At 37.7% G+C, this 23,059-nt stretch overlaps 1 protein-coding gene across 50 annotated transcripts in view; it reads left to right on the top strand.

Annotated features, from left to right (window-relative positions):
- Positions 1 to 23,059, top strand: part of EPB41L2 (erythrocyte membrane protein band 4.1 like 2) — a 225,724-nt gene that overhangs the window by 154,949 nt on the left and 47,716 nt on the right. For all 50 annotated transcript variants that reach the window (XR_013534545.1, XR_013534544.1, XR_013534542.1 and 47 more), the window contains 6 exons: positions 2,161 to 2,236; positions 5,962 to 6,180; positions 7,873 to 7,960; positions 12,840 to 12,992; positions 13,519 to 13,616; positions 19,264 to 19,436. Coding sequence is in view for 47 of the 50 variants with exons in the window: in XM_008995068.4 (XP_008993316.1) it covers positions 2,161 to 2,236; positions 5,962 to 6,180; positions 7,873 to 7,960; positions 12,840 to 12,992; positions 13,519 to 13,616; positions 19,264 to 19,436 (807 nt within the window). In the remaining 3 variants the exon portion in view is untranslated. The remainder of the gene's footprint in view (positions 1 to 2,160; positions 2,237 to 5,961; positions 6,181 to 7,872; positions 7,961 to 12,839; positions 12,993 to 13,518; positions 13,617 to 19,263; positions 19,437 to 23,059) is intronic.

The raw sequence follows: 23,059 nt of genomic DNA, 5'->3' as shown, positions 1-23,059 counted from the left end.
TACCTCTTTTCTTTCTGTATGAAAATGGACAAAAAACCCTGCCTTTTTTATCCCTGGTCTCCGCTATGATTATATTTTCATTTTTCAGCTCATAGGCAGTTAGCAAATATAAATATTCATCTTTTTTGAGTTACCTATGACAACCTGTAACTTAATGGTTCTTGTTTAAAAGTTGCCTTAAACAATCCGTAGCTAGAAGATTGTTTATAAATAGCGAGGTAAAAATTATGATGATGATAATGTGTAATTAAATTTAAAAAGTTTAACTTGAAAACTGCTAAGGAAGTAGATTTTAAGTGCTCTTACCATGAAAATGGTATGTGAAGAGTAATGCATATGTTAATTAGCTTAATTTAGCCATTCTACAATGTATATATATTTTAAAACATCATATTGTATACCATAAATATGTACCATTTTTATTTGTCAGTTTAAAAAACCTTAGTGTTACTGGTACATTTCAACATCTTTTAGATTTGGAAGTATATTTGAAAATATGTGGCCTATTAGAAATGTATCCCTGAGTCCTGCCCAGGCAAGCATGAACAAGGAGCCATTAAGAAATGATAATCCTGTGATGACTTTGCCTAATTATGGATAAGCAATCACCTCGAAGAAATGTTTACACAAACACAATGCATGGATATTGGACAGCAAATATAGGCCAAGATACCTCCTATCTCTTGATATTCAGGAAAATCTTATATCCCGTTATTATGTTTTAAATATGTAAAGTAGAACTGAAATCCACCTCTTAAGTTCAGCAGAATTGACTTCATTGGCAGAATGGTGATGTATTGGGCCAAAATCCAGCAAAAATGCATGTGTATGTAGCAGTAGCCATTTAATAAATATTTGAGGGAGGGAAAAGGTAGTGTGCTGATGGTAAGACAAAGGACAAAATGGATTCAAGGAATTGTTCTTCAAGTCTATAAATTAAATGTCTCATGAGGTCTTTAAATATATATAGAAAGGAATAACTTGGCTGGGTATAGTGGTTCATGCCTGTAATCCCAGCATTTTGGGAGGCTAAGGTGGGAAGGTTGCTTAAGCCCAGGGATTTAAGACAAGCCTGGCAACATAGGGAGACCTGGTCTCTGAAAGAGTGAAAAATAAGTTAGCTGGACATCATGGCACATGCCTGTAGTCCCAGCTACTTGGGAGGCTAAGATGGGGGGATCACTTGGGCCTGGGAAGTCAAGGTTGCAGTAAGCCACAATCGTGCCATGGCACTGCACCTTGGGTGACAGAGTGAGACCCTGTCTCAAAAAGAAAAACAAACAAACAAACTTAGAATGCAGTAATTTATATATATATATATATTGATATACACACTATTTTTGTAAATTAAAAATATTATGAACTTTAAGTGGAACTCTAAATTCAGGCTAGTGGAATTATTTGGATCACTTTAGGAAAATAATACCTGCTCTTTCCTCCATAGTTTTACATTTTTAAAGCTATCCTACATGTGCTCTATCAAAATAGTTAAATATTAATGTATAAATATCAATATTTTAATTTTTAACAAGTCATTTATGATATGGTTGCTTGACTTATTCATTCTTTATGGAACAGTACAGCAAAGTGTATGTTATATACAAGTATACTTAGACCTACTCTATAAAACCTGGGAAATTATTGTCCTAAAGTATTGTGAAATTGTACCATGCTTTCCCTTCTTGGGATCTCTTTTAACACCTTCTTCAAAAAGCCCATTAATAATTTTTGAATAGCTATTACCTCTTGATTATTACTCTCTTTCCCTACAACAATGTGGAAATCCTGAATTTTTTTTAAAAAAGGGTAGAAAATATTTGGCAACAAGAGATCCTCAGAAGTATTACCTGGGGGTTATATTAAAATTTTTGTATAATAGATTACTGTAGAAAACACCTGTCGAGGTACCGGTAAATGTTTATAAGAAAGAGAACCTGTTATTCTTTAACGGTGGCTTCTTTATGTAATTGATTTTATTTTATTTTTCCTTTCCTTTTTACTTGGAAAGTGATGCTAATTTATTTAAATAAAAAGTAGAATTCTGCACACTGATTTATAGTTGGATTAGTCTGCACTGTTTGATCCTTGACCTTTAAATTGTATCACAATAGTCATTCTTCTGTTAATTGGGTGCATAATTGTGATGTTTAATAATTACAGACCTTCCCTGGCTATTCACTTTCAATGTCAAGTTTTATCCTCCTGATCCTTCTCAACTGACTGAAGATATCACCAGGTACTTTATATATTTGCATTTTAGAATGAGCCTTTCCTTACAGCTCTCATTTGTTTCTGTGCCCTGGGAGCATAGTGGTAATTGTAGAATTGGAAACCAAAACAGTTTTCTTAAGTTTTAGAAGTTTCCTTGAAAATGGGTACATCCAAATAGTTTGAAATGTTGCCAGTTTCAAAAATTTTATTCACTTTCTCTAATTTTTTATTATATCCTAGTAATGAAAATTGAAAAAATGATAACTGCTGACAACTTTGTTCTCTATGTTATACTTTTAAAAGTCATTAATATTGAATATTTGAGATTTTAATACTAAGGTCATTTTTATTGTATATAACTCATGTGTCTATATACTAGTCTGATACTACACAGATGATATGAGGTTAGAAAAATGAAAGTATTTTAAAAGGCCCATTGAACTGGTAATTTTTTTTCTCTCTTCTCCCTCCAGAACCAAACAAGATAGGATTTCTTATGTAGAGTTAATAGCTAGTTCACTTCCATCTGCTCCAAGATTGTGTGAGCTATAAGAACATACACTTAAATTGCAAAGAAAGGATTCTGTTTAGGAGCAAGAGAATATTTATTGATTCTGAGTACTTGAATGGCCACCAAGAAACAATATTGTGAATCAAAAATTACCTTGAAGTCTTAGCCCAGTTAGACTGGGTACCAGGGATAGCATTTCTCAGCTTTGGTAAGAGGCAGTATAAAGGGTGATTTTTTTTTTTTTTTGAGACAGAGTTTCACTCTTGTTACCCAGGCTGGAGTGCAATGGCACGATCTTGGCTCACCGCAACCTCCGCCTCCTGGGTTCAGGCAGTTCTCCTGCCTCAGCCTCCTGAGTAGCTGGGATTACAGGCATGCGCCACTATGCCCAGCTAGTTTTTTGTATTTTTAGTAGAGATGGGGTTTCACCATGTTGACCAGGATGGTCTCGATCTCTTGACCTCGTGATCCACCTGCCTCGGCCTCCCAAAGTGCTGGGATTACAGGCATGAGCCACCGTGCCCAGCTGTGATTTTTTTTTAAGGATAATTGTTATATACCATATTTTAAAAAGGTTATTTACATGGCCAAGTACAACTGTGTGCAGTGTATGACATTTAGAAAACTAGAGGGGCTTAGCAAAAGAGTCTGCTTGTTTTTAGTTCATGTATCTTTGATGCTTTCTGCTAGGCCAGTTTTGTTGTCAGATATCAAATTGTAGAGGTGCTTAAGAGTGCATAATATTCATGTGAAATAGGAAGGATGGAGATTTCTTTCCAATATTGGTACATAGCAGTACATAGCAGCCTTTTGTTTTGTTTTGTTTTGTTTTAACTACTTACTGCTGAATAGGAATATGCTATTTAAGCTCTGAATGAATTAGCTTCACCTAGTAAATAATAAACAGTAGCTTTTGTAACTGCACACTGAGCTACTTAGAGCATAAAACCTGACCAAATGGCTGTGTAGGATGTAGAGCTTCACTGCAGGAGTGCCTCTGAACAATGCAATAATTGGTACTTTGTGACCCAACACACTCTGTATATACACTCCTCCTTGCATTAATTTATTTGGGGAACGATAATCCTTTGGTGATTGCAAGTTTGTAGCATCAGTAAGTACTTTGGTTTTCCATATAAATGGATCTTGAACAGTCTCCCTGTCTGTAGTGGGAGGAACAATATAGTCTGCTCAACTAACTAAAGGTCTCAATGGTGCAGGCTAAGACTAGCCACCTGCCTGTACTTGTGGCCTGGCAGCTTAAATGTCATGATTGAAATCTTCATCATGACCTGAGTGACTGTTTAGAAGGTGGGGTAGGCTTTTGAGAAGGGCAAGAACACTATTTAGAATAATGTTTGAAGAATGCTTCGTAGTGCTATGTGAAGATGCAGTTTGGTAATTCAGGAAGCTCTTGCCATTTTTTGTTTGAAGTTTTCAAGATTTCAACTTAGGCTTTGAAAACAGAGGAAAGGACTAATGTGAAAAGCAGAGATAATAATATGAAAGGAAGCAACAAGATGGAACTTTGTGTTCAGGTTCTAAAACTGCCATAAAATATGGAGAACTATCACTATTGTTGATTAGAGAATTTAAAGATAACTTGGACCCATGACTTAAAATTTAGTTTCTGAAGTATGTACAGTTATGCTCACGTCGTTCTATGGGTCGAGGAAACATATAATCCTCCTTAAAAAGAGAACTTCTGCAAGGCATAAAATACTCAACATATTGTAGTGATAGTGAAAATACTTTGAATCTCTCAATTGCCGAGAACTTGTCATGTGGCAAGCACGCTACTCACTGTGGGACTATGGTGATGATAGAGTCCCTGCTCTGCCTGATGATGTATTTGGAGGTAATCCAGGTTTAACTGAACTGAACTGGCCCCATGTGCTGGGTTGTGCTTTCTGACCCAGTAACAACAAGGCCTGTACCAGAGGCCAGCACCCCCCATTTGATCATGTAGGGTAGAGAGCAGGAAGAGGATTGGGCCCTAAAACCCAGCCGGGCAAGTGTCCATGGGACTAAGACGCCCAACCGCCAGCAGGAATGCCAGTCTCTAAAAGGTCTTAGAGAATGAGGACTCTGCTATTGATTTCGGAGGATCCATGGTGACCATAACAAGTGGTGAAATTTGAGAGTAGAAATTACATTTTAAAACGTTACCAAGAGGAATTGATAGTGGGGTTGAAAGGGGGAAAAAAACCCCACAGACTATATATTATGTGTTTGTGCATTTTATTTCATGGAAATGGAAATTCTTTTATAACTGTAGTGTGCCACATGGATCATTGAATGAGAAACATTATTATAGCCACTAAATATTATAGCTTCTAGTTACTGATTTCTAGGCATCTGGCAGATATTTTATTTATATTATCTGATGTTCATGTTCATCTTCAAAGGGAGGTAGAGATCTTAGCGTCTTAGAGGCAGGAAATTACCCTTAGGCAAGTATATTAACTTGCTTCAAGGTCATATAGAGTCAGGTCTTCCTGGCTTCAAAGCCCAGCCTTTTTCTACTAAACGGAGCTAGCTACGGCTTTAGATAGGGTAAGTGGACAAGTAAGGGCTTCAAAGTAGAGATTTATCAATAATTGTTCTTAAAGGTGTTTCCGGAAAAGAAGAAATTAGTGTAAACAGAGTCAAGATGATAAAGGGTGGATGACCTTAGCTTTTCTTACAAATGATTGACTAGTTTTTTTTTAATCCATTAATCTTTACATCTTTTGAGTGCTAATTTTTATCACAGTTTTAAATCCAAGGAGATAGTTTAAGTGATTGAAATTTTTACTTCAGTCACAAAACTCTTAATAGTAATTATAGACTGACTTTTACCGGAACAGCAGTTCAGAATGTTCATTCCATTTGTGTGTGTGTGTGTGTGTGTGTGTGTGTGTGTGTGTGTGTGTGTGACTGACTTTTCTATTAAAAAAAAATGCAGTATTTGATTCTAAATGTTTTCTTTTACACACACACACACACACACACACACACACACACACACACACACAAATTAGCCTTCTGGACCCAGTTTCTATAAATAAGCCACAAGTTTAGGAGCCCAAGGAACAAGTTGAGGCTTTTTATTAGAGAAGAAGATTTTTGCTGTGGGTATAAAGAACACCTATATTGTATATTTGTTTTCAAAGGGGTATTAGTTTTTAAGGACTATGGGTGTTCCAGTCTCACCTAATGGTTCTCCTCTGACCCCTTTCTCCCTCTGCTCCTCACAGATACTTCTTGTGCCTTCAGCTCCGGCAGGACATTGCCTCTGGCCGCCTGCCCTGCTCTTTTGTGACTCATGCTCTTCTGGGATCCTACACACTACAGGCTGAACTTGGCGACTATGACTCAGAAGAACATGGCAGCATCGACCTCAGTGAATTCCAGTTTGCCCCAACTCAGACTAAGGAGCTAGAAGAGAAGGTGGCAGAACTGCACAAAACCCACAGGTCTGTTGCTTTACTGACTGGAGAGGGAATGGCCATGGTAGATTTAAATAGCTTCTCTTGTAGCAGTTACTAGACGTTGAGCACAATTTACAGGATTTTCCAGTTTTTCCTTTTGGAGCTTCACCAAGCACTAATCAAGACAACGTGCAGCCCTTGAGGTATCCTTTCATTATTTTTATGACTATCGTATGAGAAACTATGCTCATGAGACCGTATGTTTTGATTTATTGGAAAAATGTACTTTTCCCCATGACACCTTCTTCTCCCTATCCTATTCCTTAACATATACACATTGGAAACAAACATGCCCACATACTTATTTGACATTTACTTTATATTCCTTCTGCCTTTTAATTGTCCTGATGACTCTGTGTGGTAAGAAAGCTAGGAAGATACTGAGGCACTGGGATTTGAATTACAGTGTAGGTGGTGGTGGACATAGGAATGGTAACTGAAATGTACAGGTGGTGCCACTGGAAGATGATCTATTGGTTTTGCTAAGATTGCTTACATTGCATTAATACTGTTATCACACTTTGAGAACATTTATGTCTGTGTGAAAAGAAAATGAACTTTTTACACAAGTTTTTAGAACTCTAGCTGCAAAATTATGAATTGTTCTATGTCGCAAAATTATAATTTTATAAAATATTTACTAAAGTGATCTGAAAGGAATTTTCAAAAATTAGAAGGTTTTTAAACAGGCCATATTAATTGACTTTTCTTTGAAAAAATGCAGTATTTGACTCTAAATATTTTCTTATTAATTTATTTAAATTCTACTTAATAGACATTTGTTGTATAATTCTAATAGGAAATATGAGATACTGAAATGCCATGGGGAATGTGAAAATTAATGGGACATGGTCTTGCTCTTTAGGAGCTTAAATTTTATTTAGTTGGGCATATTAATAGGAATAAAAATTACTTTATTTTATTTTGTTTTTTGGTTTTTTTGAGATGAAGTCTTGCTCTGTCACCAGGCTGGAGTGTAGTGGTGTGATCTGGGCTCACTGCAACTTCCACCTTTAAGCGATTCTCCTGCCTCAGCCTGCCAAGTAGCTTGGATTACAGGTGCCTGCTACCATGCCCAGCTAAATTTTATGTTTTTAGTAGAGACAGGGTTTTCAGCATGTTGGCTAGGCTGGTCTTGAAGTCCTGACCTCAAGTGATCTGCCTGCCTTGGCCTCCCAAAGTACTGGGATTATAGGCATGAGCCACTGTGCCCAGCTGGAAATAATTTTAATATAGCCAGAATGTGATTTGTGTTACTTATCATAGGTGTAAAATCAAATACAAATAATTTTGATCTTTATTATGATGAACTCTAGTGAAATAAAATGAAGGAGTGAAAATGATGAGATCACTTTTTTTTATTCTCTGGTGCTTATGTTGTGCCCTATTGCTGGGACTTTTTTCCTCAGTGGAAATAATCAAAAGCACCTTTTTACGATAGAAGGGATCAGAATGGAGGTATACATACTCTCTGCAATTTAGCAGGTTTAGATGATAGGATCTTAAGAGAAAAATATTAAAGGTTAAGAGTTGTTTTCTTACCTTTTCCTACTTTTCTGCAAACTTGGCTGGGTTACTTCCTCTCCTTCAGACTCTCTGAGCACAGATACTCCTCTCATTTGACTATATTTGCTCTGCACCCATTAAGAAGATAATACTGTTTCTTTTGATTCTCAGGGGTTTATCTCCAGCACAAGCTGATTCCCAGTTCTTAGAAAATGCAAAGAGGCTTTCCATGTATGGTGTTGACCTACATCATGCCAAGGTACTGTAAATGTAACGGGAAGTAGCATCACACCAGTCTGTTGACTGAAGTTTTGAGAGGGCTCCAGTTTTAGGATAGTCCAGCTAATTTTGAGGAAAAAGAGATTTGCCTTCACGTGAGGGTCTCTGGAATGTTTCCCTGGTGACTGATTATGGGGTTTATAGTTGTGGGAGGGACCATGTATTTTCCCTCTACTGCTTCTTTTCCCAGGCTTTTAAATTAATGCCCTTTCATAGGTACTTACTGTGACTCACCGTGTTGGCCTGTTTTACCCCTTATCCTGGTTTATTCTGCCTTTTGGCTTGGCCAAGTGCTGTGTCTGTCCCAGCTCCCTCTCCCACCTCTGTCTTGGGAGAGGAGAGCAGACCTTAGCAACCATAAAAGGACAAAAAGCAGCATGGATAGGACCACTTTCCAAAAAGCTTCTGTGTGGTCAAGGAGCCCTAGATCTGGTCTTTTCCCTGTAGGTGTGTTTTGTAGTTTGTGAGAGATGTCGTAGGCAGGCCCAGGCTCTGGGTGATAAAGCACTTTCAGTCTAATTTGAAACGTAGTAAAAGAATAAAACAATGGAGACATGGGAAGCCAGTCATAATCTTGAATACCATAATCCTGAAAGAGGAAAATCTTGAAAATATAATGCTTGAAAAAATAATTTTAAGTTCTTTAAAAGACATTTATTTACGTTTTTAAAGGGGGATTTGAGAAACATAAAACACAACAGAACTTCATAGGCCACTTTTTGTTTTTTTGAGATAGATTTTCACTCTTTTTTTCCCAGGATGGAGTACAATGGCGTGGTCTTGACTCACTGCAACCTCCGCCTCCCGGGTACAAGTGATTCTCCTGTCTCAACCTTCCGAGTAGCTGGGATTACAGGCATGCGCCACCATGCCCAGCTAATTTTTTTGTATTTTTAGTAGAGACAGGGTTTCCCCATGTTGGCTAGGCTGGTCTCGAACTCCTGACCTCAGGTGATCTGCCTGCCTCGACCTCCCAAAGTGCTGAGATTACAGGTGTGAGCCACCGTGCCTGGCCCATAGGCCACTTTACATGACAAAATAGACAGTAGTAACATAACATTTTGCAAGCATAGATGCTCCAGTATACTGATGGTAGTCACAGGGTATGAGTTATGAATAGACAAATCCTGTTCATACAAAAATAGGTCCAAAAGTGAAATGTGTAAGCACACATCACCATAGTTGGTTGCCAGTAACACTATCAGTTACTTCATGGTTCTAGTTTAGACGATTATATGGTGGGGAGAGTCAAGGAGGAGAATGACAGGCAAGGTGAAAGATGGATTTGTTTTTAAAAAATATATCCAGAATCAACATGTCCTACGGTTGCCTGCTTTTAAAAGACCCTGCCAATCTCTAGATGTTGTTTAGAAGCCCAAATTATATGATTTGAGACATCTCTAGGAAAGCTCCCCACACAAAGATGTTTTTCCTCCCTAGGCCCTCTGATGAATAATTCTTGCATTTGTGTTATTAATCATACTTCGTATTTACATAGCATTCTTTTTCTCCTCAGTGGCTTCCTTTATTTAAATACTTTTCTTTATTACAAAACTAATACATGTTCATCATAGAAAATAGAGGCGAACAGAAGAAAATAAAGATCACTTAAATCTTTATGCAAAATAAGCACTCTTAATACATTTTTTTTCTTTTTCTTTTTTTCTTTTTTTTTAGATCTCTGGGCAGTTGAATTCACATGCCGTCTAAAAATGGGGTCATACTATGAGCACCATTTCTGTCATTTTTTTTTAAACTTGCTATTGTAAGATTTTTTTATGTCAGTAGTCTCTGGCACCATCATTTTTAACTACCAGATGCTGTATGCCCATAATTTTAAAAAGTACCATCTCATTTTTTTTTTTACCAGTATACCATCTTATTTAAAATTGGAATGTTTTTTATTTTACAGCTACATAAAATAGTGCAGAGAATGACTTGTTTAATTAAACCTGTGTGTTGTTAAATGGTCTATCTGCCTGATACCTTCTGGGAAATGCTAGTAGGAGGTGAAACAGATTGTCTTGGCACTCGAGTGTTTTTCTGATCATTTTCTATATAATGGGGACAGGCTAGGTTAACCAAGAAGCAGAAATAGAGAGGGAAGAAAAAGTTTGGGACCGAAAAAACCTCCCAAACCTCTCTTCCTCTAGACCTTGCCATTCTTGCCACATGGAAATCTTGTATCTCTGCTTTTTGATCATTAGTTAGAAACCAATTTTTAAATGGCAGTGCTGTAAAGTTTCAGGATTCTTGTTTTTGATGTCGTGTCTTAGAAAATTAAGAAATTGTGGGCTCTGTTTGAAGTATAATACTCTTTCTCGCTGTGTAGTTAGGAGCAGAAGGCTAAAAAATTTCAAGGGAAACTTCATTCTGTTTATCATCTGGTAGACTCTGTAGAATGTATTTCATAAGCAAGATATTTGTGGCTTATTGAAAAGAATATATGTGGCAGTTTAAAAGAACTTTTCATATTCATGTTGTTTCAAGTTTTATGTCTTTTTCTTTTTCTTTTTTTTAATTAGAAGAGTTTATAAGGCATATTTGTGTTAGCATGTGTTGAAAAATATTGAATAAAAGGAATCTTGACAAACCGTAAGAGAATCAGGACACTGGTGGTGGCCCCAGGCTAGTATCTGCAGCTGTCCTATTCTCTCTAGGTCTGTCTGAAGGAGGTAGGGCAGAGTAGTTTCCAAAACCCCCAAGCAGAGATAATGTGCCATTGTCAGAAGGACAGAGTCAGCCTGATGTGACCATGTAGGGATCCCTCCCTACATGAGGTAGGGATTAAACACCCTGACCTCCCTTTCCTTCCTTTCCTGATCTTTTGCAAGATCTCCCTTAATACTGAACTCATTTGAACGCCAGCCGTCATGGGATCCTGTTGAAATCCATATGGGGCAGTGAGCAATGCAGAGAAGGTGCTCCTTTTCATTAGTTTATTTTTCTGATTTTGCTACTATGATGGATTGAGTGCTGCCTTTTCCTCTTTTCACTTGCTACCCTTTATCTATAGTTTCTGTTCACACAAATAGTGGAAATTCTAAAATAATTATGTAGAACAATGAAAATCAACCATTTTACTTGAATCTGAGTTGTGTTTATTTTTAAATCACAACTTTAATAGCTTCCTTGTCCTATCTAAAGATTGCTTCAGACTAGAGATGGCTCATTCAGTGTTTCATATGCGGGTTGCCTCCCCACTTGTGGTGAGAACATGCCGTCTCGGGCAATCTTCTGCCTTGCTCGCTGTGGCCATGGGCAGTGATGGTTTTGGCAAACATACCATGGTGTCTGGTGCCAAGTTGCTTGGGCACCTGTGCCTGATTCACCCCAGCTTTTTAGTCTATTCCTCGAGAGAGCTGTGGCTGCCAAGATAAGGGTGAGTAAAGCAATCAATTGGATTTTTAAAAATGGCTTACATTGGTCTAATGTAATTTTATTTGTGTATATGAATTATTCAAGTGTCACAGCAGAAAGCAACTAGCATCAATTAGCTAATACTACACTTACAAAAACTGATTTAAATGGTATTAAAGCGTTCTTAGTGATAAGACAGACAAAGTGTTATCCTTTTACTAAATTGGGAGTTAGACTAAATATGGGGGTTGTTTCAGCGTTTTTTGTGAGAATTTGTTTCGTATTGTTTGTGATTTCTGAAAATGTGTATATCTTTGAGCAATAGTCTTCAATTTTACATATGCTGAATGAGAACCATTTCTCCTCTTAGAGATAAACAATAATTTGTATGTTTTGAATATGTGCATCTTAGATCTTCACTACTTGAAATGTAAGGAGACAGGTTTTCACTTTTGTCTGTAAATTTGTTTGGTTTTTAAAACATCATTTAGGTGTGTGATTATTCTAGATTGTCATTGGTTCCAAATTAAAGCTCTGGGGAAAGAAAACTATTAATAACTTCAAGAATAGTCTGCCATCCTTTGAAACATGCCAGCCAAGGAACCCCTAATGAGAACTGGATGTCAGCATTCTAAGTTAATGAAAAACTGCTTGAAAGAATTCAGAGTTCAGCACTATCAGCCTTTAAGAGAAATTATCTGCAAGGGATTGGTGTTTTGCAAAATAGTGGCATTTTTTTTTTTTTTTTTTTGGGATGGAATCTTGCTTTGTTGCCTAACTGGAGTGCAGTGGCTCCATCTCAACTCATTGCAACCTCCGCCTCCCAGTTTCAAGTGATTCTCCTGCCTCAGCCTCCCAAGTAGCTGGGACTTTAGGCACACACCGCCACACCTGGCTATTTTTTTGTATTTTTTAGTAAAGGCAGGATTTCACCATGTTAGCCAGAATGGTCCTGATCTCTTGACCCCATGATCTGCCCACCTCGGCCTCCCAAAGTGCTGGGATTACAGGTGTGCGCCACCATGCCCAGCCAATACTGGCATAATTTTAAGAGCTATTAACTAGGGTAATCCATCCTTGGTAAATGTGTCTAGAGGAAAATGGTTGAACACGTCTTGGGGTAGGCCAATAGACTGTCCCTGAGGGCTATACTAGTCTACAGGAGAAGCTCATTTTATTTACCATATCTTCAGAATCTGCAGTTCTGTTTCCTTTCTTCCCTGTTAGCTCCTGCAGTAGAACTGGAGAACATAAGCATTACGCCTTTTGAAGAACACTGTGTCCTATAGTCAGGTTGCCATAACTCTTTGGCAGATCACACCTGATCCCTGAAGATGAATAAATTTCACCTGTATGTGTGTGCACTGTAGTTTCACTAAAATTTAAATACAAACCTGTTAAGCTGGCATTCCTGATCATGATTTGAGGAAGCGAATTAGCTTCTTGATTTGTATAACTTTCACAGCTCTAACCATGGTTAATTGGGTTATGCTTGGCAGGACTCAGAAGGTGTGGACATCAAGCTGGGCGTGTGTGCTAATGGACTTCTCATTTACAAAGACAGACTGCGAATCAATCGTTTTGCTTGGCCGAAAATCTTAAAAATTTCCTATAAACGCAGTAACTTCTACATTAAAGTCAGACCAGCAGAGGTAAGCAATCACATTTCTAATCTGTAGTTGTTAGTATGCCTCTTTATAACCATGAGTTAAAAAATTATTTTCTATTAATTCTAAAATTTAAGAAAATAAACTTATTTTTTCTTCCATTTAAAAGATCAGGGTTTTTAATGATAAAATTGCAGAATATATATATCTGATCTGGTTTTCAAAAAAACATGCAACCGTCATACTTTTTATAAAAAAGAAAAAGTAATAAGGTATGCCTCATTTTTTCTTGTTGAATCAATTAAGTTGTGCTCATTAGGAAAGCAATAACATGAGTTTAAGTGAACACTGAAAGATAGTTGGTTTATGTGAGTAGTTGTTATTTGCTTTTCATAGAAAATCATATCTCAGTCTGTGAATTCATCTTTATACGATTATATTAGAAATACAATATTTACCTTTTTAAAAAAGAATAGTTACTTCTAACAGAAACATCTGAATTCATGGTTTTCAGTAGCTTCTAGTTAGTTCTTAAGGAAATACACTGATTTGTTTTATGGATTTATTCCAGCTGGAACAGTTTGAGAGTACCATTGGATTCAAACTGCCAAACCACCGGGCAGCAAAAAGGCTATGGAAAGTGTGCGTGGAGCATCATACTTTCTACAGGTAATTTTAGGAAAATTGCTCAGAAGCCGGGCATGATGGCACACACCTGTAATTCCACCAACTCAGGAGTCAGCGGTAGGAGGATTGCCCGAGCCTAGGAGTTTGAGACCAGCCTGGGGAGCATAATGAGACTCCATCTCTCTTTTTTCCTAAGAAAGAAAACAGCTTGGTATTGCTTTTAGTAACCTCTGTGAATTAGGAGGTGGTAGTGGTGGGGAATGTGGCAGATGCATCAACCCCCTGCCACTGGACTCTTTTCTTCCCTCCTTACCTCATCTCCTTTGTCTGCAGTCTCTCCCATTTCAGTTTCGGTCCATGCATTGTCATCATTCAGAACTGAGCCGCCCCTGCAGCTGTCTAGAGCTCCAGTTTCTGACTGTAACCACCTTTCCTTCCACCACAACCACACTGCCTCACTCCTGCTACCATTCTTCTTTCCACTCTCCCTCCTCTTAGGTTTCACTTTGATGTTCTCATCAGCTGCTCCTGACTTCACTTCTTTCCCAAACTAGCCTGAAGCCTGTGGTCTGACTGCTTTGTCAGGAGTGTTCTGACCCCCTTAAACCACACTCCGCTTTGCACGTTTACCTTCTCTGTCTTCTAATCCTGGATTAGTCCTGTGTCCTGACCTCACCACTTCTGGATCCGTGCTGTCAAGTGCTACCTTGAATGGTACAACTGTTGTGACATAGGCAGTTACTCTTTATAACAAAAAACAGCACAACTCTGTGGATTAGTGCTATTAACAGAGAAATAATTTCCAGCATGAGCTGGATCCTCAGTGCTGCTAGGCAAGCAATTTGTCTTTTTACTTCCTTTGCCATTTCAAATGCTCATCGTCTTTGTGAGTCCCTAGGCACCCCTGCTTCCTCTTCTGATGCCCTCCATTGTGCTGGTTACTGAAAGTAGAAGCTGTGTGTCATGAGTGTTCTTGGTTTCATGCACCTTCCCTTCTTCCCCTTTTGCTCTTAATTAAGCATCGTTCTTCTCTCCTCCCATTCATTCTTTCCTTCTTCTGCTATCTCAAGGAGGAGATAATCATTCCCCTGCTTTGATCCCTCATTTCATGCCTCACAAAGTATCCTGCTTTGTAAATTATTTATCCTTTAGTTGGTACCTGTAGTTTCTTTGGCCAATAAATATGTCCACATCTTGCTCTTTTAAGAACAACAACAACATGTGTGTGTATATATATATATATATATATATATATGTGTGTGTGTGTATGTTTGGTTTATATATATATATGGTTATATAAGATTTTATGTATAAAATCTTTGATCATCTAACCGTCTTTACTTTATATCTTGTCACTTTTTGTACTTTTCTTCAAGGAGATATTTTTTACATGTAGTTTGCTTATCTTTGTTTCTCAATTTCCTGTCATTGCAGTTTAGATAGCTGTGTATCTAGACCCTTCATCTTTAAGGTTTTTGCTGTGGACTTAGGGTCTAATACTGTTCTACCAAATACGAGCTCTGTGACTGTGATACATTACCTAACCTCTCTGTGCTTCACTTTCATCATCCATATGTGATAGTAATACTAGTATCTACCTCATAGGATTGGTTTGAAAATTAAATGAGATAACACACATGAAACAACTTAGAACTGTTTGTGGCATGTCATAAGATTTATCTTCATCATTATCATTGTTCTTAGTTTGGTACCCCAGTTTGCTGTTTTTAAAGCGAATTATCAGCTGTAACAAATGATTCTTGAACTTAAATTGACCAACACCTATTTTTCAAGACTACTATAATGTATTAATTTTCAAGGAGAAATATAACTCATAAAATATACTTGAATCCTTCCGCCTCAGTTATACTGATCATATACATCTTTGAAAAATTTATAATTTTTCTTGGTAGCTATAACAAATTTCTCATCAAGACAACATGAGCCAGCTCATATAAAGGTAGTAGATGACATTTATGACACAAGTCCAAACTGGGCAGACTGTAGCTTTCCCTATCACATAATGATTTAAAAAAAAGCAGTAATCTGTTTACAAATGACAAGTGGTAGTGTTCATTGAACATTTATTATAGTCATGCACAGAATTGATTGCTTTATATTGTGGTGGTCTGTTTCTCGCCCTAGGCAAGACATCTGATGCTTAGAGATCAGTGCCTATGGAGGAGCACAGCAGCCAGGCATCTGAGCAGAGATGGAGACTGGGCCCCCTGATTCTGAGACCCATATTCTTACCTCTGTGCTGTCCTCTTCTTGTATTCTTCTAGCAGAAGTTTCTGAGATGTGTTAGTTGTGCAAAGCCACAGGCCTCTCCATTTTTGCTAATGTGCCATGGACTCCAATTTAGAAGTAGACCAATTTGTTCCTGCAAACTTTTGATATAATGGTTAACAAAAGCAGTTTTAAATTTTTAAACCTTGCATAATGTTGCTTACAAAGTTACATAAAAGAATATATCTAACACAAAGAGTCAGTCATACTTTGTCTTCAGATTGCTTTGAATCAGATCAGTGGAATTTATTCTGTTTCAGTTTATCACAGAAGGTACAAATGATTTCTTTAGAAAATTACAGTGGCTTGCAGATTGAAGCCATTAACACATGAACAGATCTATTAATTGATAATGGAACAAGAAAGGAATAATCAAACTGATGTGGCTGGGCACGGTGGCTCACGGCTGTAATCCCAACACTGTGGGAGGCCAAGGTCAGGAGCTCAAGACCAGCCTGACCAACATGGCAAAACCCCATCTCTACTATAAAAAATACCAAAATTAGCCAGGCCTGGTGGCGCACGCATATAATCCCAGCTCCTCAGGAGGCTGAGGCAGGAGAATCACTTGAACCTGGAAGGCAGAGGTTGCATTGAGCCAAGATTGTGCTGCTGGACTCCAGCCTGAGCTACAGAGCAAGACTCCGCCTCAAAAAAATAAATAAACAGAGCCAATATCCTTGCTTGGAGCATTTAATAGAGCCTATCACCATTCTGAGTGTTGTACAGGGATTCTTTTTTTTTTGAGACGGAGTCTCACTCTGTTGCCCAGGCTGGAATCAGTGGCAGGATCTTGGATTACTACAACCTCCGCCTCTGGGTTCCAGTGATTCTCCTGCCTCAGCCTCCTGTGTAGTTCGGATTACAGGCATGCGCTACCATGTCTGGCTAATTTTTGTATTTTTAGTAGAGACGGTTTCACCATGTTGTTGGTCAGACTGGTCTTGAACTCCTGACCTCATGATCCACCCACTGTGGCCTCCCAAAGTGCTGGGATTATAGGCATGAGCCACTTCGCCTAGCTGCACAGAGATTCTTTTAAGCTTAATAACAGATCTTATAGGGCAGGTGCTGTTATGGACACTTTACATTGGAGAAACTGAGAAGCAGTGGAGTTAAAAGACCTGCCCATGGTCATGTAGGTAGCAACTGGTGGGCATGGCATTCAAACCCTGATAACGTAGCTCCAAGTTTAAATGGAGCTAGAGAAGTATACCCACTGTGCTGTACTGCCCAATTGTATTTGCAGTGGAAATTCTTCCTTATACTTTTCTTAGTGCTTTTGTTGTTCTTACTGGTGTGTGAACTAGAATTTCACATCATGTTCTTCTAGCTTGACATGAAACTGCCACTTAAACTTGGCATTGTAAAAGCAGTGTAATCCCAAGTGAAAACACTGCAGAAACCTTTATAATGTTGGTAATTGATACATGCATTTTTCTTAAATGTTCCTTTATTGTCCATAGATAAACATTAATGTTATTTGATTTATAATGGCAGGATTTAAAAAAATTAAAATGGTAATGCATTTCTTAAGCAGTAAAATAGGTAAAAATTGAATTCCTTTTGCTCTCGGCCTTTAATACTCTGTGAAGGTTAGTTCTTTTTTGTAGTTTTTATATTTCCAAAAGTGACATGATAGATGTCTTGTAGTGGTTTTGATGTTATTCTTTCAGAGACAAGGTATTAGAGCAAGTGTACATTTTAATTTTTTTATTTCACTTTAATTTCCAGGATACAAATGCAGAACGTGTAGGTTTATTGCATGGGTGTATGTGGGCCATGGTGGTTTGCTGCACCTATCAATCCATCATCTAGGTTTTAAGCCCTGCATGCATTAGCTATTTGTCCTAATGCTCTCCCCTGCCTTGCTCTGTATACTGCAAGTGTAAATTTCTGCTGTTCAGCATTCTGATTTAAGAATATGCATCTCTTTCTAAAGTACAATTTGAGACACTGGCCATTGTCAGATTGCACTTTCTCAGCAGCAGTATCTATGTCTCCTTTGAAAACCATGGGGCTGGATGCAGTGGCTCACGCCTGTAATCCCAGCACTTTGAGAGGCCGAGGTGGGCGGATCACGAGGTCAGGAGATCGAGACCATCCTGGCCAACATGGTGAAACCCCATCTCTACTAAAACACAAAAAATTAGCCCGGGCATTGTGGTGCGTGCCTGTTATCTCAGCTACTTAGGAAGCTGAGGCAGGGGAATTGCTTGAACCTGGGTGGGTGGCGGAGGTTATAGTGAGCTGAGATTGTGCCACTACACTCCAGCTGTATGACAGAGCAAGACTCCATATCAAAAAATAAATAAATAAATAAAAGAAAATCTATTGGCAGAAAATGGGCATTTTCAAGAAACACTGTTGCTGCCCTACACAAATAGATTGAAACCAAAAAAGCCAGCGTATGTTAGTTCTTCTTTTACTAGCTTGATTATAACATGCTGTTTTCCTGGGTGAATGCTGTGGAGAATCCCGAGTTGAGGATTGTCTTTTGTTTTTGTCACATCTAACTTCACCTTGACTTGGATCTCCTCATTGCTTTATTGCAGAAGGTGATTTCTAAAAGAATTGTACAGAAGGTCTAGAAATACTTGAAATTATCAATAGAGTTCTTTAAGAAATCACTGTTCCATGATAAATGATAGGAAATGTTTTGGTGGAATTCTTCATATTTTTGAATTGTCAATGAAAGTCTTCTTATTTAATAAATTCTACAAGAGCTCTGAGATTGTGTTTCTGTTATTTGTCAACTTTTGATCAAAGAGAGCAAAATAATTTTAGTTGAACTCCCAAAAAGATTGGCCCATTTAATGTAAATATGCTTTTGCATAAGCCTGGAAGTGTTTGACGTCAAGAAAGTTTGAGTTCTTTCATTATGATTAAGCAGTAGAATTGTGCTGGCTGAAGGGATGTTAGCCATCTCTACAGATCCACTGTGTGTGTGGTGTGTTCTTCATGGGGAGAATCACTTGATGGAACAGATTCCTGAGTTAGATGTTTTCTCCCCAGGAGAAATAGGCATAAATATTAAGAATTCCTAATGGTAATGGATTGTTACTTGGCACTTTTAGCTAGAAGCAGAAATTCAGATGTGTTTATATAAATGATTTAAGCTAATATAAATAAATAACCTTTGATATACTGAGAACAGCTGTTTCTTTGCTTAGGTTGAGAAGAAAATTATTCATGAATATATGAATGTGGATTTACTCATCACCATCATAAAGCTGTGTGTGTAGGAGGGTTTATAAATAACGTTCTCTAGAAAGTTTAGTTTTGAGTAATCATACTTAAAATGAAATATGAAAGTACATAGCTTTAAGGTTTTTAAAAATCCATAAAGTCTAATTTCGCTTCCCCTTTCCGTTTTTTTTTTTTTCTCTTTCTCCTATAGGCTTGTTTCTCCAGAGCAGCCACCAAAAGCTAAGTTCCTGACCTTGGGGTCCAAATTCCGCTATAGTGGCCGCACCCAAGCACAGACCCGCCAGGCCAGCACCCTCATAGATAGGCCAGCACCACACTTTGAGCGCACTTCTAGTAAACGGGTCTCCAGGAGTCTAGATGGAGGTAAACACATTTATGATAATTTCATTCATCTTTCTGTAATCCAGTGAGATCAGGAAATGTTATTCCAGTTAATAAAGCCACCAGAAATACCCTTCAGAGACAGTCATTTTTTTTCCCAAGAAAATAAAATGCTGTTACTTATACCTATAGAAAAATAATTTATTTGTGTTTTGGAGTTGTTACTCTTTTTGATGTTGTCATACATTTTTTGTAAAGCAGGTTGAATATCCCATATCCGAAAATCTGAAATTCTCCAAAATCAGAAAGTCTTTGAGCACTGACATATGCTCCAAGGAAATGCTTATTGGAGCATTTCAGATTTCATATGCTCAGATTTGGGGTGCTCAGCTGGTAAGTATATATAATGCATATTTCAAAATTTTTAAAGCTAGAAATCTGCAACACTTCTGGTCCCAGACATTTCAGATAAGGGATACTCAACCTGAAATAAGTTTTATATAAACTACACATAAAAAAAGTATGTATATAAAAATTACCTGATCCAAAATGGGTTAGAGGTTTTCTATAAAAGAGCTAAGGTTAAATTTACATTAGAATGCCATATGAAGGAATTTTCTTTCTTTGTAATAGCAACTACCCAAAGAAATAGTTTTCTAACATTTTTAGTTTGATTAAACTAATATATATATATAATACTAAATTTGAAAATTGTATTTTACTACTACTTATTAGCAGAAAAGTTTTTTCTTGTTTATTACTTATATTTTTCTGAAATATAAACTCAAAAAACTTATATTTTAAATAATTAGGGTAAAACAGACCAGATAATGCTAACAGATAGAAAAAGATTTCTTTTAGTGAAGGATTCATGTGCATTGCCTTAATCTACTTTTCCTAGAAAAGAAAAAAAAAAAAAACTTGGAAAACAAATGCAGGTGGACACATAGAGAAATTTGCCAGGATTTGTTGGTGGGCATTTTGGTATATAGCTTTTAAATCCTGAAATATGCAAGGGGATCATGAACCGTGCTTTAAACAAATTTCCAAAATTGTTTAAATGGTTTAAATTCAGTTAATTATTAATATACATTAGCTGCTAAAGTATCTTTTAGCTCTTCAACAACTGAGCACTTTTCCAAGTAAATCTGAAAAATGTGCCAACCCATGTAAATATTTCACAAGCCTTGCCCCTTGCCACAGAGAATTTATACAAGTGCTGAATAAATGCAGTCACTGTTGTTGTTTACTGCCTGAGAGAAATCATTGCTCTTTCTGGAACACTGTCTGTTTTCAGCATTTGTTTGAAACTGTGAGGCTCTATAACTCTTATATGGCAAAGTTTAGCATTTAAAAAGAGCAGTAAAACAGCATTTTCTTTGAGGTGTATAAACTGTCCTCAAGGAAACCCACCATCTTGTATGGGCAGTTAGTGCAGAGGGTTATGGGAGGTCTGTATCTGAAAACAATGATTTTCACAAGGAAAAACAACAAACATGGCACAGTAATCCATTATTTTTCCCTTTGTGTTTTGGAGGCCGTAATTCATCAGATGGGCAAGTCATCAAAAGGATTATTGTGTTATTGTGAAAAATAGGAGGCTTTTAATGCCAATACATGACCAGACAGCCAGTGAACTCTTTGATTAGGGCTTATGTTCTCTTTTCTTTCCCCCCAGAGCAAAGCTAGGCCGTAACCTGGCACTGGGTTTTATTTTCTTCACCACCACTTATCAACATACCTTTTGTTGTTGTAGTTGACATGTGTTGTATTTTCTTTTTTCTGTTCACTTTTTAAGTAAGGCTAGAATACTTTAGGTATTTAAGCCTCACTTTAAAGTTTGGCAAATTAAAATAAATCCTCTTGTGATTACATAGCATGTGGAAATCAGGGTTCAATCTAAAAGATCAAATACCAAAATGAAAATCAATCTAGAACAGCTATTTTAGGACAGGTAGTTCCTCTGAGATTAGAAAATAGAACCCTGACGAAGGCACATGGGTCGTTTAAGAGAATGAACAACCAGGATGCATTTGGGAGTTGGGGAACCAGTGATTTTTCTGAAAGTGGAAAGTGTAAGACGTTCCTTAGATAGGATCATCAGGAAAGGAACACCTGCCTGAGGAAGACCCAGGTCAGTTGAGACTTGAAGGATGAGAAAGAGGAAGCCACAGAAAGGAGAGAGATATCTAATAATAAAACATTCCAGGTAGCAGAAGTGGCAACAATGAAGCTATAAGGCAAGGGAGAGCTGGATACATTCCTGGAACAGAAGGAAGGCAAGTGTAGTCAGAGCTTAGGAAGTGGAGGGAGAGGTAAGCTTGGGTCAGGTCATGCAGGGCCTTGCAGGCCATTGGTGAGGAATGTGGTTTTTATGTGCTGTAGGAAATCATTGAAGTTTTGTGTGCACACAAGAGTGCAGTGTTATCTTTTTGAAAAATCATTTGATGCAAGAGAACAGTTAGATTGAGCAAGGAAGCAGGCAAGCTGGCTAGGAATGGTCCAGGTGAAAGTGATGGTGGTCTTCCCTTTGGTGGTAGTAGGCCAATTAGCCATTTGGTATCTTGGGCTCTGTGCCAGGGCCTACAAGCTTCTCAGATGTTTAAGAGTTTAAGACCTGAATAAATGTACTGGCTCCAAAATACAAAACACTGCATGCGGAAATTAATAATGTTTGGAAGTATGCATTTTGTCAACTTTAATAACTTTTAATTTGATATTCATTCAAATTTTAATACCATTACATTTGAAGCCATTTCGTGGTCGGATTTTCTCATTTTGCAAAATTTCTGAGTATATATGTATATGTATGTATAATAGGTATGAATGTATATATAATAGGTATGTAATATGTAGTATGTGTAATAGGTATGTAGAAATCATAATTGTAAGCAAAAGAATCATAGCCATATACTTTCCAAGGGAATTTAAATATTGTTAGAAGTTTTTTTTTTTTTAAATTAAAAAAATCCACTGGAAAATATACTTAATGTAAGATGCAAATTTATTCTAATGTTGGCTATGATTTGGTATGGGCTTGCAAAAAAAGTATGAGTACTTAAGGGCTGGGAAAATCTTAAAAGTCGAGGTGGTAGAATTAGAAATGGAAAGAACTGGCCACATTGAGAAATCTATACAAGGACCTTGTTGGACATGCAGGCGTTGTAGGGTGAAGAAAGAGTCCAGGAACCTAGATATACAGGTTCCTAGCTCAAGTAAATGGGTGTAAATATGAGAAGAGCATTTTGTGAAAGAGGCAAGGCCGGGAAACAATTAAGTTTTGGACAGGGCAGGTGAAGGCTGTGGATTGAGACGTATCTTGGGATACATGTATTCAAAGTCCTTGAGGCCTCTCAAGTTCATTCTGGTAGTTCACACACAACCCTGCCCTCCAAGAAGAGCTTGCAGTCAAAAGGTGTTTGTGTTGACCAGGCTTCCTTTGGGGCATGGAACTAGAGTAAACCTTATGGTGTGTGTAGAGTGCTTTTTATGCAAGTGAAATGACCTCATTGTAGTTCTTTTTTTTTTTTTTTTTTTTTGAGACAGAGTTTCGCTCTTGTTACCCAGGCTGGAGTGCAATGGCGCGATCTCGGCTCACCGCAACCTCCACCTCCTGGGTTCAGGCAATTCTCCTGCCTCAGCCTCCTGAGTAGCTGGGATTACAG

This window comes from Callithrix jacchus, chromosome 4 (genome assembly GCF_049354715.1).
Source record: "Callithrix jacchus isolate 240 chromosome 4, calJac240_pri, whole genome shotgun sequence".
In the NCBI taxonomy this organism is placed as follows: domain Eukaryota; kingdom Metazoa; phylum Chordata; class Mammalia; order Primates; family Cebidae; genus Callithrix; species Callithrix jacchus.
This window is presented reverse-complemented; position numbering and strand designations above follow the sequence as displayed.